The 12496-nt window shown below is 43.0% G+C and overlaps 1 protein-coding gene across 1 annotated transcript; it reads right to left on the bottom strand.

Annotated features, from left to right (window-relative positions):
* Positions 1–1526: 1526 nt before the first annotated feature.
* Positions 1527–2927, bottom strand: LOC102610565 (AT-hook motif nuclear-localized protein 27). The gene has a single exon (XM_006473799.4). The coding sequence runs from the start codon at positions 2669–2671 to the stop codon at positions 1685–1687; it is 987 nt and encodes a 328-aa protein (XP_006473862.1). The 5' UTR covers positions 2672–2927; the 3' UTR covers positions 1527–1684.
* Positions 2928–12496: the final 9569 nt, after the last annotated feature.

Below are 12496 nucleotides of genomic sequence, written 5' to 3'. Positions count from 1 at the left end.
TTTGAAAACTTGACCCATATATAAATATACATATATATAATAATTTTCCAGTAAGAATGTATGCATTTTTAAAATAGGGATTCAACATGTTAAACGTGGTAAAGATTTTTATAACGCTATAAAACGTTAGCACCTGAGGAAGTATAAGTATACACAATATATTTAGCTATATATTGTTGCTCAAAGTTATTCTCTCTAATTCTCTCTGCTGCTAGCTGTTGAGTTATAGAAGGAAAGATGTCAGAGAAACCTGGTTCTTGATAAAAGGCACTTCATATGCAACACAGATTTGTTGCTAAAGGGATTCGTTTTGCACGAATATAAACCTAGCCAGCTGATCATTGCAATATATATAATCTTAATTCTCAAAAGAAGCCCTTGATACTATATAAAGCAGAGACGCCTCTTCGGTTATGGGATTTAGAAGATAAACAAAATCATCTTTTGCAATTCAAATAAGTTTAGGACATAAAGATAAAATGAAGCAACATAAAAGAAAAGAAAGAGTTCTAAGTTCAAGAACAATTTTTATTCTGTCTTTTCCAAGTTTCAAAAAACCGCAAAGTTCCAAAGAAAATCTTCAACTCATCAACTGCTTTCTTTGGGAAGTGGGTAGTTTCTTTTTATTTTCCCTTTTTCATGTTGACACAAATATTTGGGAGCTCATGTTCCATCCTCGAAGTCCAAAAAATCGAAACAAATGCTCATATCTTGCATGTAGCTATAGGCATGTTTTAAATGCAAAATTATATAAAAATCTCTAATATTTTGTAATTATTTATCTGCTGCGTGACTGACAGCTTCGTTTCCAAAGTTTTATTGCTTAACGCTTGGTTAGAGTCAAGAGTGAAAAAAAAAATGAAATCCATTGACTATAAATGTTCATTCTTCAAGTTCAAATCTAGGTTTTTTTTTTTTTTTACTTTCTTTCCCTTGGAGAAACATGCTTTCAGTATTTTCTAACATTTTCTTTTTAATATAATCTATTGATTGAGCGGCAGATATAATAAAATTAGGACCAAAAAGATGAAAATAAACATGACTACGAATGCAACGACAAACACAATTTTTTTACGCAAAAAGCAGTTTAGTGTGATTTAGGGACCCCTTATAGTATGCAACACAACCTTATATATGTATGTATGTGTGTTAATTAAAACTATAGAGCATAAAGTTGGATTGGTGTATATTTCAAGTTAATGAATAAGAAACTTACTGGCTTAAACACACAAGGCAATGTGCAGCAATATCTAGGAATTATTGATTAAATTAGCTATAGGTTATATAGAGGGAAAGAACCAAAATGTTTTTATGCATGAAGTTAACGAAAACTTACCGAAATTGAAGAAGCCTTGTAATTCCAAATCTATAAAATGTCACAAAGTGACAAGTGCTGCCATTTCATTTCTGTTGCTATATCTCCACCTGACGAGTCTCCATGAATTTGCAACTTCAAGTTCAACAAAGGATTTACAAAACACAACAGGCTAGCTAGCTTGCAGCTTAATTCGTGTGATCTCGATGGATACATCCCCAATTAATTATTCAAATTAAAGATCAATAAAATAGAACATGTGTATATTGAAAATTCCATGCATGAGATCAAACTGCCATAATGTAACAACTATGATTTAAAAATTAGTATGATCTCCTAATAATAAAATTACTAATTATTATTATATAATCAAAATGGTGGCCTGGCAGTGGCAGCACTTGCAGTAGTAGCTGGCCATCCGAACAAATCACCTGAAAATGGATAATTTCCCACATTTCCAGCAGTACCAGTAGTACCCATATTAAAGAAAGAGGCGCCACTGGCACCACGGCCTTCAGTGAGCTGATGCTGATGGCCTCCTCCGGTCACACCGGACGATTGTGAATTAGCGGAGGGCTGAACTTGATGAACACCACCACCACCACCCTCCTCCTCCTCCTCCTGCTGCCGCTGCTGCTGCTGAGGATGATTATCATCTAAGGGCAAGGGCAACCTCTCAAAAACAGCGTTAGCAAATGAAGCAGCTATCAAAATAACAGGGCCAGATGCCACTAAAGGCCCCACCACAGTCCCTCCAACCACCTGGCCTTGCCCTCCTGACAGAAAAATAGACAATCCACCGGCACCGGGTGGTGCGGGCGGCGGAAGCACAGTCCCAGAGAGGGAAAGAATCTCAAACCTACCGTGCAAGGTGAGCACACTCCCAGCAGGTTGCCTCAACGTAACATTAGAAGCAGTACCACTTCCACTGAGTACACAAACACCTCTCCCTCTTCTACTAGCATAATTTCTCATGCTCTCCACAATATCAGCTCCCCCTGACACTTCTAGCACATGCGATCGCAGAGCGTTTGGGCTGTCACGCGTCACTACAATGGGTGGTTTTGGTTTGTTCTTTGAACCCGGAGGGCGGCCGCGCGGCCTCCGATTTGAAGAAGAAGCTGCTGCCGCTGCATCTAAATCATCACGAGCTTTACCCAGTTTGCTGCTGCTGCTGCTGTTGTCATCATCTTCGGAATCCGAATTATTAGAGCAGGGTTGCGGTTGCGTTTGTATTATATTTTGAGGTGAATCAGTTGTACTTGCAATTGGTCTTTGAAGATGCAGTTCAGGTCTCATCAGGAGTTGATAAAAGTAACGACCTCCGCCTTGCCTTTGTTCGTATCCACCCATCATCCCCGCCGCCACCTCTCTTCTCTTATCTTCTCGATCGATCGATATCTAAGCGCCTTTCGACTTCGATTTCGATGATTCTTGATGATTTGTACGGCTGAGAGCAACTGATCGGTTTCGGATTCGTTAATTTGTATATGTACAGTGTTCTGATCGGCTGCTGTGTGCTAGCTAGGCCAGAATTTGTAGCACCAATTTCATACATAATAGTCACTGTGCAAGCAAAAGTCGTAATTTAACAACTGCTTGTTTTAAAGAGGTTTTTGATACTTTCTACTGTCAATATTTATCGCCCAATAAACACTATCCGTCACTATCTCAGCCACTTGTCATCTGTCTAGTTGCCTTATTTGGAAATAAAACGATGAATCAGAAATCAGAGACTCTTCTATTTTTTATATCCAAATTAGTAAAATTCATTCAAAGAAAATTGAGGAAATCAATTACTTATTATTTTCTTATTAAAATGAAATGCATGATAAAATTATAAGAAAATTGAGGAAATCAATATATGGATATTTTTGTTATTATTAAAAGATTTTAAGAGCAAATTAAGTAATAATCTAGTCTTGTCTATTGAAAAATATATGTTTGCTTATATTGATAATGTATTATTTTTAACTCATAAAATTTCATTGAGAAGTTTTTACGGAGAACCATTATAATAAGTAAATTTATTATTAATGAATTTTATAGTTGTAATGTTATATATTGCTATCTAAATTTTTTAAATGTATTATATTTTAAATAGGGTTTCAATTAGATGCATACAGACGCATTCTATAAGGAGCACAATTGTACATGTAGCAAGCTCCCATTTAGAATTTATGGGGCTCACAATACAGTTTCCCAAATGAGGACATATCACACGAGCAATCGCGCATTTGAGTCATGTTTGATTTTAAATATGTCCCGGTTCGATCAAAATCCTGGCTACGTCCCTGACTACACACACACACACACACACACACACTAGGGATGGCAATGGGGCGGGGTGGGGGTGGGGATGCCTACCCCATTCCCCACCCCATTAAAAATTTTTATCTCCATTCCCCACCTCATTCCCCAATAAATTTAGTGGGTTGGGGATGGAGACTCCCCACGTGGAGAATGATTCCCCCATCCACACCCCATTCTTTATTTACTTATTTTATAATAAATATAAAAATATGATTTCAGTAAATTAAAAATTAGAGACTTAAAATAAAATCATCACCATATTATAAAGTATTTACTTTTAAAAAAATCTCTAAAAATTTGAAACAATATCTTAAACTGATATTAAAAGTGAAAAATATTTAAAGAGAGCAGAACCTTAAAAGAAAAAAGAAAATATAATAATATTTTAAAATAAAAAAATATTATATGGTTTTCTTTTACTCATATCATGTTTATATTACATAAAAAATAAAAAAATTATTAATTGACATTATAGTTGATAAAATAAAAATTATTAAATAAAAATTTAAAACATATTTATATATAATGAGGATTGAGGTGGGGGTGGGGTGGAGAGTGCAACACCAAACCCCATCCCGTTAACAATTTGGAGATTACTTTTCCCCCACTCCTCATCTCATTCCTCAAAAATTATTAAAAATTTTACCCATTTGGGGTGAGGCTCCATAAGACCCCAAATTCGTGGAAGATTTTGTCATTCCTAACACACACACACATCATTATCTTCAGAATCATCTAGATTCACATGAGGTAATAGTAACAATTAACAAGAAGCAAACTGTATGATGATGGCCTTTTTTTGGCCCTTTTTCGTAATCTGGTAAAGCAGTATAGAAAGATCCAAATATGCATGAATTAGGACAAGGCATATGTTCCATTTAATTAACTTGTCCCTGGGCCCCATCGAATGGATCCAACCCCGAGCAATCTTTAGTTAATGGTGGTGGGTTCGGTCCGTTGGCTAGTATTTGTTTAGTGATTTAGCATCTTTACAGATCGTTTTGTTACGTTCATCTTCCGCGCTAGAGACCTCGATCAGTGAGTCATTGTGCACTCTTTCAAAACTCTTCTTTTTTTTTTTTTAATTTATTTTTCTTAAGTAATTCACTAAAAAAATTTATCTCTATAATTAAAATTGAGATATCCGACGTATATGTGCGTGTGTGTTTGTGTGTATAAGAACAAGTACTGGGAACGTGCTTGCATGTGAGCAAAATTTGATGACGCACGTGTGAAACCGTGAAGCTGTAATTATAACCCGGACCCACACACTGAGGTGCTCGAGAAATGGCTTGGCTCGTGTGGCTAGGGTTTGATTCAATCACACGTGGCAAAGCAGAGGGTTACGTGCGGTCAAAAGACGGAGGAGGGGGGGGTTGAGGTGTCAGAGAGCAGACCACGTGGAAGCTGTCGGGACATCGGTACTCGGTCAACCTTATCTAATAATCTTGAAATTTTGTAGATGGAAAGACAAGGCAGCTTGTAAATTTGGCGGAAACTCCGTCTTCGCTCCTCCATTCAAACAGGGGACCGTTTTATATTTCCTTCACCAGTCATCAACGCGATTCACTAACCAGCATTTCTCCATCAAATAACAGCTGTCATGGCACGTCGCTGGATTGATATAATGATAAGAATTGGTTGAAACTACTTTAATATTACGGTAAACACTAAGGTGGCGTTTATTTTTTTGTCTAAAATCTGAATAGACTTAAATTAATTTAAATTCTGAATATATTTGAATGTTTGAATCTGAATAATATATTTATTTTTTTGTCTGAATCTCAGAAAATAAATATTAAGTTGTTTGTTTTTTTCAACTTAAAAAGTTGAAAATATATACTTTTACATTTGTATCCTTATTAAATTTGAATGTCAAATAAATAATAAATTAAATACCATAATATTTTAACATTTATAAGTAAAATTATATTCAAGTGAATACATAATTATTTTAGAATTTTAATAGATAAAATACCATAAATTTTAAATTTTATCGTATATAATATAAGAAAGAAAAAATAGGGATATTTTTATGTGGGGTAAATGTCTATGGGTGAGTTTTGGGATAGACATGAAAAATAAATTATAAAACAAGGATATTTTTGACATTAGCAAGTAATTGACTTAATTCAGATTTCTCCATTAAATAAAAAGAAAAAAAATGGCTTATTTTATTAAGTCAAAATTATCTAAAAAGTCTCATTAAATTATAAAAAAACACCTCTAATTAACTTAATTAATTAAGTTAAGTCACTTTAAGTCATTAAATTAAAAAAACAAACGCCACCTAAGTTACATTCATGTAACTTACACTCACACACATAAACAGTGTGTGGGCCCCACACCACACCACATACTGTTCATGTGTCTGAGTATAAGTTACATAAATTGTAACTTAAGGACTCCCTAATATTGCTTTAATTACAATATGGTGCTGAAAAGTTTTGTCATTACATTGATTTAATGAAAATTAACCGAGGTTTGTTTAACATACATATGCTTGAAATAATTGCTTCACTTCAGCTTAGATTTGAAAATAGCAATGACCGTCTGCGAACCTTCGTGCATAATTTATTTACTTTGTTTGAATTAAGTACTTTTTATCTTGATTTATTTTCATTATTTTATGTTTTCTTCTAACTAGTGAATTTATTCCACATTAGTTTTAACAAAATGAGTTTGAACAAAAAATTATAACTCTATCATCAGTCTTTGGAATTTTTTAAGTAAAAATTTGACTCATGAACTAAATTGAGTTGACTTTGCCCTAAATTGAACTAGCTTAATTAAGTTCGATAAATACTTACTGCTATTTAGAAATACATATCTAAAATACTTAGTTACACTCAATTGTAGATAAAAATAAAATTCATAATTTTAAATATACGTATTGTTTGGGAGGGATACTGTTTGGGACAAATGCGTCGAAGGGACCAGGAATGACGAGCAGATATCTGATGGCGGAGTTCTGCGAACCGGTGTGTTCCGTTAAAGCCTGGCGCGTGGAAGAACAGGAGCAGAAACATCCTGCTCGTCCACGATGTTGTCGTCCGCGAGGCCAATTCCTATAAAAGGCATAAGGCCATTCCGGCTAGAGATCGAGAGGCAAGGGGACCCGGTCGACGGCAGTTGGCAAGACGTGCTCTCCAGCACGAGAATCTAGGCACAACAGCCACGCTTTCCCCAGAACCGCGACGTAACACGCAAGATCTCACAGAGCCATGACAGCCACACCTTCCCCAGAACCGTGGCGTAACACGCAAGATCTCACAGAGCCATGACAGCCACACCTTCCCCAGAACCGTGGCGTAACACGCAAGGTCTCCCAGAGCCATGGCAGCCACGCTTTCCCCTGAACCGTGGCGTAACACGCTAGATCCCATGTTTTGCCCATAACGCAGCAGTTGGAGTCCCATACCGTCTCGAAAAGAGCGGAAGACTGAGATTCAGAGGAAGCCTATAAAAAGGTAGCCAACGAAGGTAAAAGGGTTGGCATTCTTGAGAAAAGGGGAGAAAACCACAAGAAACGCCATAAGACCTGTGGCAAGCTTTTCCCGAACCTTCATATCTGACTTGAGCGTCGGAGGGTTTGCGCCGGGAAAACAACCGGCATACTCTGACTTATCTGTGTACGCAGGGACCTCCGGGGAAGAAGCCTGACGAGGAGACCTCCTGGTCGTGACGAAGTTGATCGAGCAGAGATCCTGATCGTAGAACGAGGAGAACCGGAATCTCGCATCAACATTTTGGCGCCGTCTGTGGGGATCCAGAGCAAAAAGCTTCTGTCGATAGCAAGAAGAGGGGTGGAGTAAGCGAAAGGCAATGGAGATAGGAGGAAGTAGCGCACAAGGGGGTGACATAAGGCTTAACGATTCCGTGACGCTGAGGGAGGTAATCAGCGAAGCACGGGAAAAAGTCATGTTCGACCGGATGGAGCGAATGGAAAAGCAGATGGAAACCTTGACAACCATCCTGCATGAGCTGCGGAACGAGCGAAGGGTAACCCAAGAGGGAAGGGTGAGAGGCGGTGGAGCGGCACCAGGTACCGATAGTGCGGAGAGAAGTCAAACCGCTGGGAGATTTGGTGGTGAGAGAGGTAACGTACCTCTGCGGGGAGAATTTCATAGAGAAAGAGAGCAGTCCCCGGTAAGACAGACTTGTGACGGGGGCGACGGGGTGGTGAATGCAGAGGAAACAGAACTGAGGCAACACTTACATGATGTAGAGCGAGAGCGGGATCAAGCTGCAGCGCGCGACCCTGGTCGCGCAGGACAGCTGGAGGAGGAAGTGCGAAGGCTAGCGCAAATAATTGATGACATGCAAGGGAGGAACAGAGCCCCTGGTTGGAGGATAATGCTGGACGGGGAATCACCGCTCGCAGCAGAGATCATGAGGGCAGTTATTCCGAGAGATTTCCGCCTCCCCGACCTCAGATACTCGGGAAGAACTGACCCGCTGATGCACATGGAGCGCTTCAACGACATAACGGGGGTACATGGATTATCTCCATCCCAAAGGTGCAGGGTGTTCCCACTATCCCTTGAGGGACGTGCACGAGAATGGTACAGGAAACTTCCTCGGGGCAGCATAAAAACCTTCGAGCAGATGTGCCAGGAATTCGCAGAGCAGTTTAGTGGGGCAATGTCACCGGAAGATGACATGATGGAGCTGAAGAGCATGAAACAGGGGGAGCAAGAAACCCTTCGGGAATTCATCAAGAGGTTTCATCGGGCTGTCCTCGACTTGGGAGCCTTCAACCACCCTCAGGCGTTAAGGGGACTGAAAGAAGGGGTGAAGATAGGAAGGCTGTGGTACAATTTGAGAAGCCCAGCTATTCAAACGTATGCAGCCGCATACGAACAGGCTAAAAGAGACATCGAGATTGAGGAGGAGAAGGCTGCACGGATCAAGACAGACCAGTTGGAAGGGTTAGGGAGGAAAGAGAAGAAAGCATTACCAACTAATGGGCCGATCAGGAGGAGGGACCACCAGATCTCCGGTAGTGGAGCAGGAGGTAGGGTAATTGCTTACCAGCCTCATCAGAGGCCGCCACAGTATCAGCGCAGCAGGGCGCCACCTCCTCGTTCCCCAGCTAGGGAGCCTTGGAGAAGACATGATCCGGCATCCGGCGATCTTCATCAACATTCCCACGGTAGCAGGACGAGCAGACCAGAAGCACTCCCACCGCCCCCAACTCACAGTGGGGCAAACAGAGAAAGAGCAGTGCATCTGGTCGACCAGAACCAGGACTATGGGCGGTACACTCCCTTGAAGATGCCCCTGGATGAGGTGTACGAGGCCATAAAGGGTCGAGGGCTGCTGCACTCCCTACACCAATAACAAAGCTACCCAACAGGAGGGATAGAGGACGTTATTGTAAGTTCCATGGCACCCATGGCCATACCACAGCAGAGTGTAGAGATCTCAAGACCCAGGTCGAAGATTTGGTGAGAAATCGGTACCTGGACGAGTTTATGGATGGGACTTTCCCGATGGTGGCCACAACGGATGAAGGGGAGCAGAGTGAAGGAATCTTGAGACGCGAGCCGCCCGCAGCGAGGGTGATAGCTGGGGGCCCAACGTTGGCCGGAGATTCGAACAGATCGAGAAAAAATTATGCCAGATACGCCATGACCAGTAAAGAGATACTCTTCAACACCCCAGCAGCCAAACGAGCAAGGGTCAGGCAAGTGCCAATCATGTGGACGGATGAGGATGAGGAAGGGATTCTATACCCCCACGAGGACGCTTTAGTCATCAAGGCTACGATCGCTAGCAAGAAGTTTGACCGGATACTGGTTGATACGGGGAGCTCAGTTGATGTGCTATTTAAATCAACTTTGGAAGAAATGGGAATAGCCGACCGGAAGTTGGAATACACCAACACCTCCTTGAAGGGGTTCGGAGGAGGGAAGCTGGTCCCTCTGGGCGTGGTCGAACTGCCTATCACAATCGGGGGCCCCCCGACAGAAAGAACAATGATACTGGACTTCGTCGTAGTGGACGAGGAAGGTCCTTACCAGATGATCCTAGGTCGGCCATTTTTAAGGATGAGCAAAGCGGTGCTGTCCAACCATTATCTGGCTCTGAAGTACCGGGTGAATGGGGTAGTCGGAGTGGTACGAGGAGACCAGAGGATCGCAAGAAGCTGCTACTCCTCGGCAGCAAGGGAGGCGATGCAGATAACATCCCTCGATACCCGAGTGGAAAACAAGACTGGCAGACAAGAACCCGTAGAGGATCTGGAAACAGTAAGCATGGGACCAGAGAACCCGGGAAAGACGATCAGAATCGGGTCGAGACTTGAGGGAGAGCAAAAGCAGGAGTTGGTGAAATGCTTACAGGCTCACGCCGACGTGTTTTCCTGGACACATGAGGACATGCCAGGGATTGACCCAGAGGTAGCATGTCATAGGCTGGCAATAAAGAAAGGTGCTCGGGCAGTAAGGCAGAAGAGGAGGTGCTTCAACCAGGAGAGGTATGAGGCTGTAAATGATGAGGTGGAGAAGCTTCTGAGAGCAGGGTTCATTCGGGAAGTCAATTACCCAGAGTGGATATCAAATGTGGTGTTGGTAAAGAAGGCAAACGGCAAGTGGAGGATGTGTGTGGATTTCACAGACCTCAATAAGGCGTGCCCAAAAGACAGCTTCCCTTTACCAAAGATCGATCAGCTAGTAGATTCAACGGCTGGACATGGTCTGCTTAGCTTCATGGACGCATTCTCGGGATACAACCAGATCCCCATGTACGAGCCGGATGAGGAGAGCACGGCTTTCATCACTAACCAAGGTCTGTTCTGTTACAGGGTGATGCCATTCGGTCTCAAGAATGCTGGGGCCACCTATCAAAGGCTGGTGAATAAAGTCTTTAAGCCCTTGATCGGGAAAACCATGGAGGTGTACGTGGACGACATGATCACCAAGTCCAAAATCCCGAAGGAACATGTCAGACATCTCGAGGAGACGTTCGAGCTTTTGAGGAAGTATAAGATGAAGCTCAACCCGGAGAAGTGTGCTTTTGGGGTCGAGTCAGGGAAATTCCTGGGATTCATGGTGAGCCATAGGGGGATTGAAGCAAATCCCGAGAAGATCCAGGCGATTGTGCAAATGACGTCTCCTCGAAACCTGAAGGAGATGCAGAGCCTCACGGGGAGGCTGGCGGCGTTGAGCAGATTCATATCCAAGGCTACAGATAAGTGTCAGCCATTCTTTCAAGTGATAAGGAGGGGAAAGAAAACGGAATGGACCCCAGAATGCGAGGAAGCCTTCCGGAACTTGAAGCATTACTTGCAGCAAGCTCCGCTACTGTCCACACCGAGGGATGGGGACAAGTTGAATCTGTATTTGGCGGTATCTGATCGGGCCGCCAGTTCCGTTCTAGTGAGAGAGGAAGAAGGAATTCAGTATCCGGTATACTACACCAGCAAGGCCCTGCTCGACGCTGAGACCAGATACCCAACGATGGAGAAATGGGCACTGGCCCTTGTGGTTGCTGCTCGGAAGTTGAGGCCGTACTTTCAAGCATTCCCGGTCTCGGTAATAACCAACCAGCCATTGCGTCAAATTCTGCACAAGCCAGATGCCTCTGGTCGGCTCGTCAAATGGGCTGTAGAGCTGAGCGAATTCGACATAGACTATAAACCCCGCGCGGCGATAAAGGCCCAGGCAATGGCCGATTTCGTAGCTGAGTTCGCGGAGCCCGAAGTATGCTTGGGTCAGCAAGATGCAGATATAGGCAACGACGAAACTCAAGTATGGCATATATCTGTGGATGGGTCATCAGGAGAGCGGGGTTCAGGAGCAGGGATTGTCCTGGAAGGCCCAGAGGGGGAGGAGATCTCTTATGCTGTAAAGTTGGAATTTGCAGCCACAAATAACCAGGCAGAATATGAAGCCTTGATAGCAGGGCTGGAATTGGCTAGGGCCGTGAAAGCGGACAGAGTTAAGATCAGAACCGATTCCCAGCTGGTTGCGAATCATGTCAGTGAAAGATTCCAACCAAGAGAGGAGAAGATGGAACAGTACCTAAGGATAGTCAGGCAGATGATGGGGAAGTTCGAAGCAGTGGAGGTGATACAAATCCCCAGGGAGCAGAATAGTCGAGCAGACATTTTGGCTAGGATGGCAGCCGTCGCCGACCCAAAAATGCCAAAGTCGGTCCCCCTAGAAGTGAAGTCTCGCCCGAGTATCGAGCAAAATTTGGGGGTGTTGCGGATAGAACAAAAAAGCTCGTGGAGGGACCCGATAGTTTCATACCTTAGAGACGGGGTCTTACCACCAGATAAGCTACGGGCTCGGAAGATTAGAGCTCAGGCCTCGAGATACACGATGATCGATGGGGTACTGTATCGACGAGGATATACATTACCGTTCCTTCGGTGTTTGGACGATGACGACGCGGATTACGTGCTGAGGGAAGTGCATGAAGGAATTTGCGGAAATCATTCTGGCGGGAGGTCCCTAGCCCACAAGGTTCTAAGGCAGGGATATTTCTGGCCGACGATGCACCAGAATGCGCAAAGGAAGACCAGGAGCTGTGCAAGCTGCCAGAGTTTTGCAAATTTCTCTAACCAACCACCAGAGAAGCTCACCTCCATGGCCTCCCCTTGGCCATTCGCTCAATGGGGAATTGATCTGATCGGCCCATTGCCAAAGGGACGAGGAGCAGCAACACATGCGATAGTCGCTATAGATTACTTCACGAAGTGAATAGAGGTAGAAGCCCTTAGCAGGATCACAGGGAAGAAAACAACAGACTTCGTGTGGAGAAACCTGGTCTGTCGATACGGGATCCCATATGCCTTGGTAACGGATAATGGCAGGCAGTTCGATAATCACAGCTTCAGGGATTTCTTCCAGAACCTCG

The sequence above is a fragment of the Citrus sinensis genome, chromosome 5 (genome assembly GCF_022201045.2).
Source record: "Citrus sinensis cultivar Valencia sweet orange chromosome 5, DVS_A1.0, whole genome shotgun sequence".
Taxonomy (NCBI): Eukaryota; Viridiplantae; Streptophyta; class Magnoliopsida; order Sapindales; family Rutaceae; genus Citrus; species Citrus sinensis.
The sequence above is the reverse complement of the archived record's forward strand: the minus strand, read 5'-3'. Positions and strand labels throughout refer to the sequence as shown.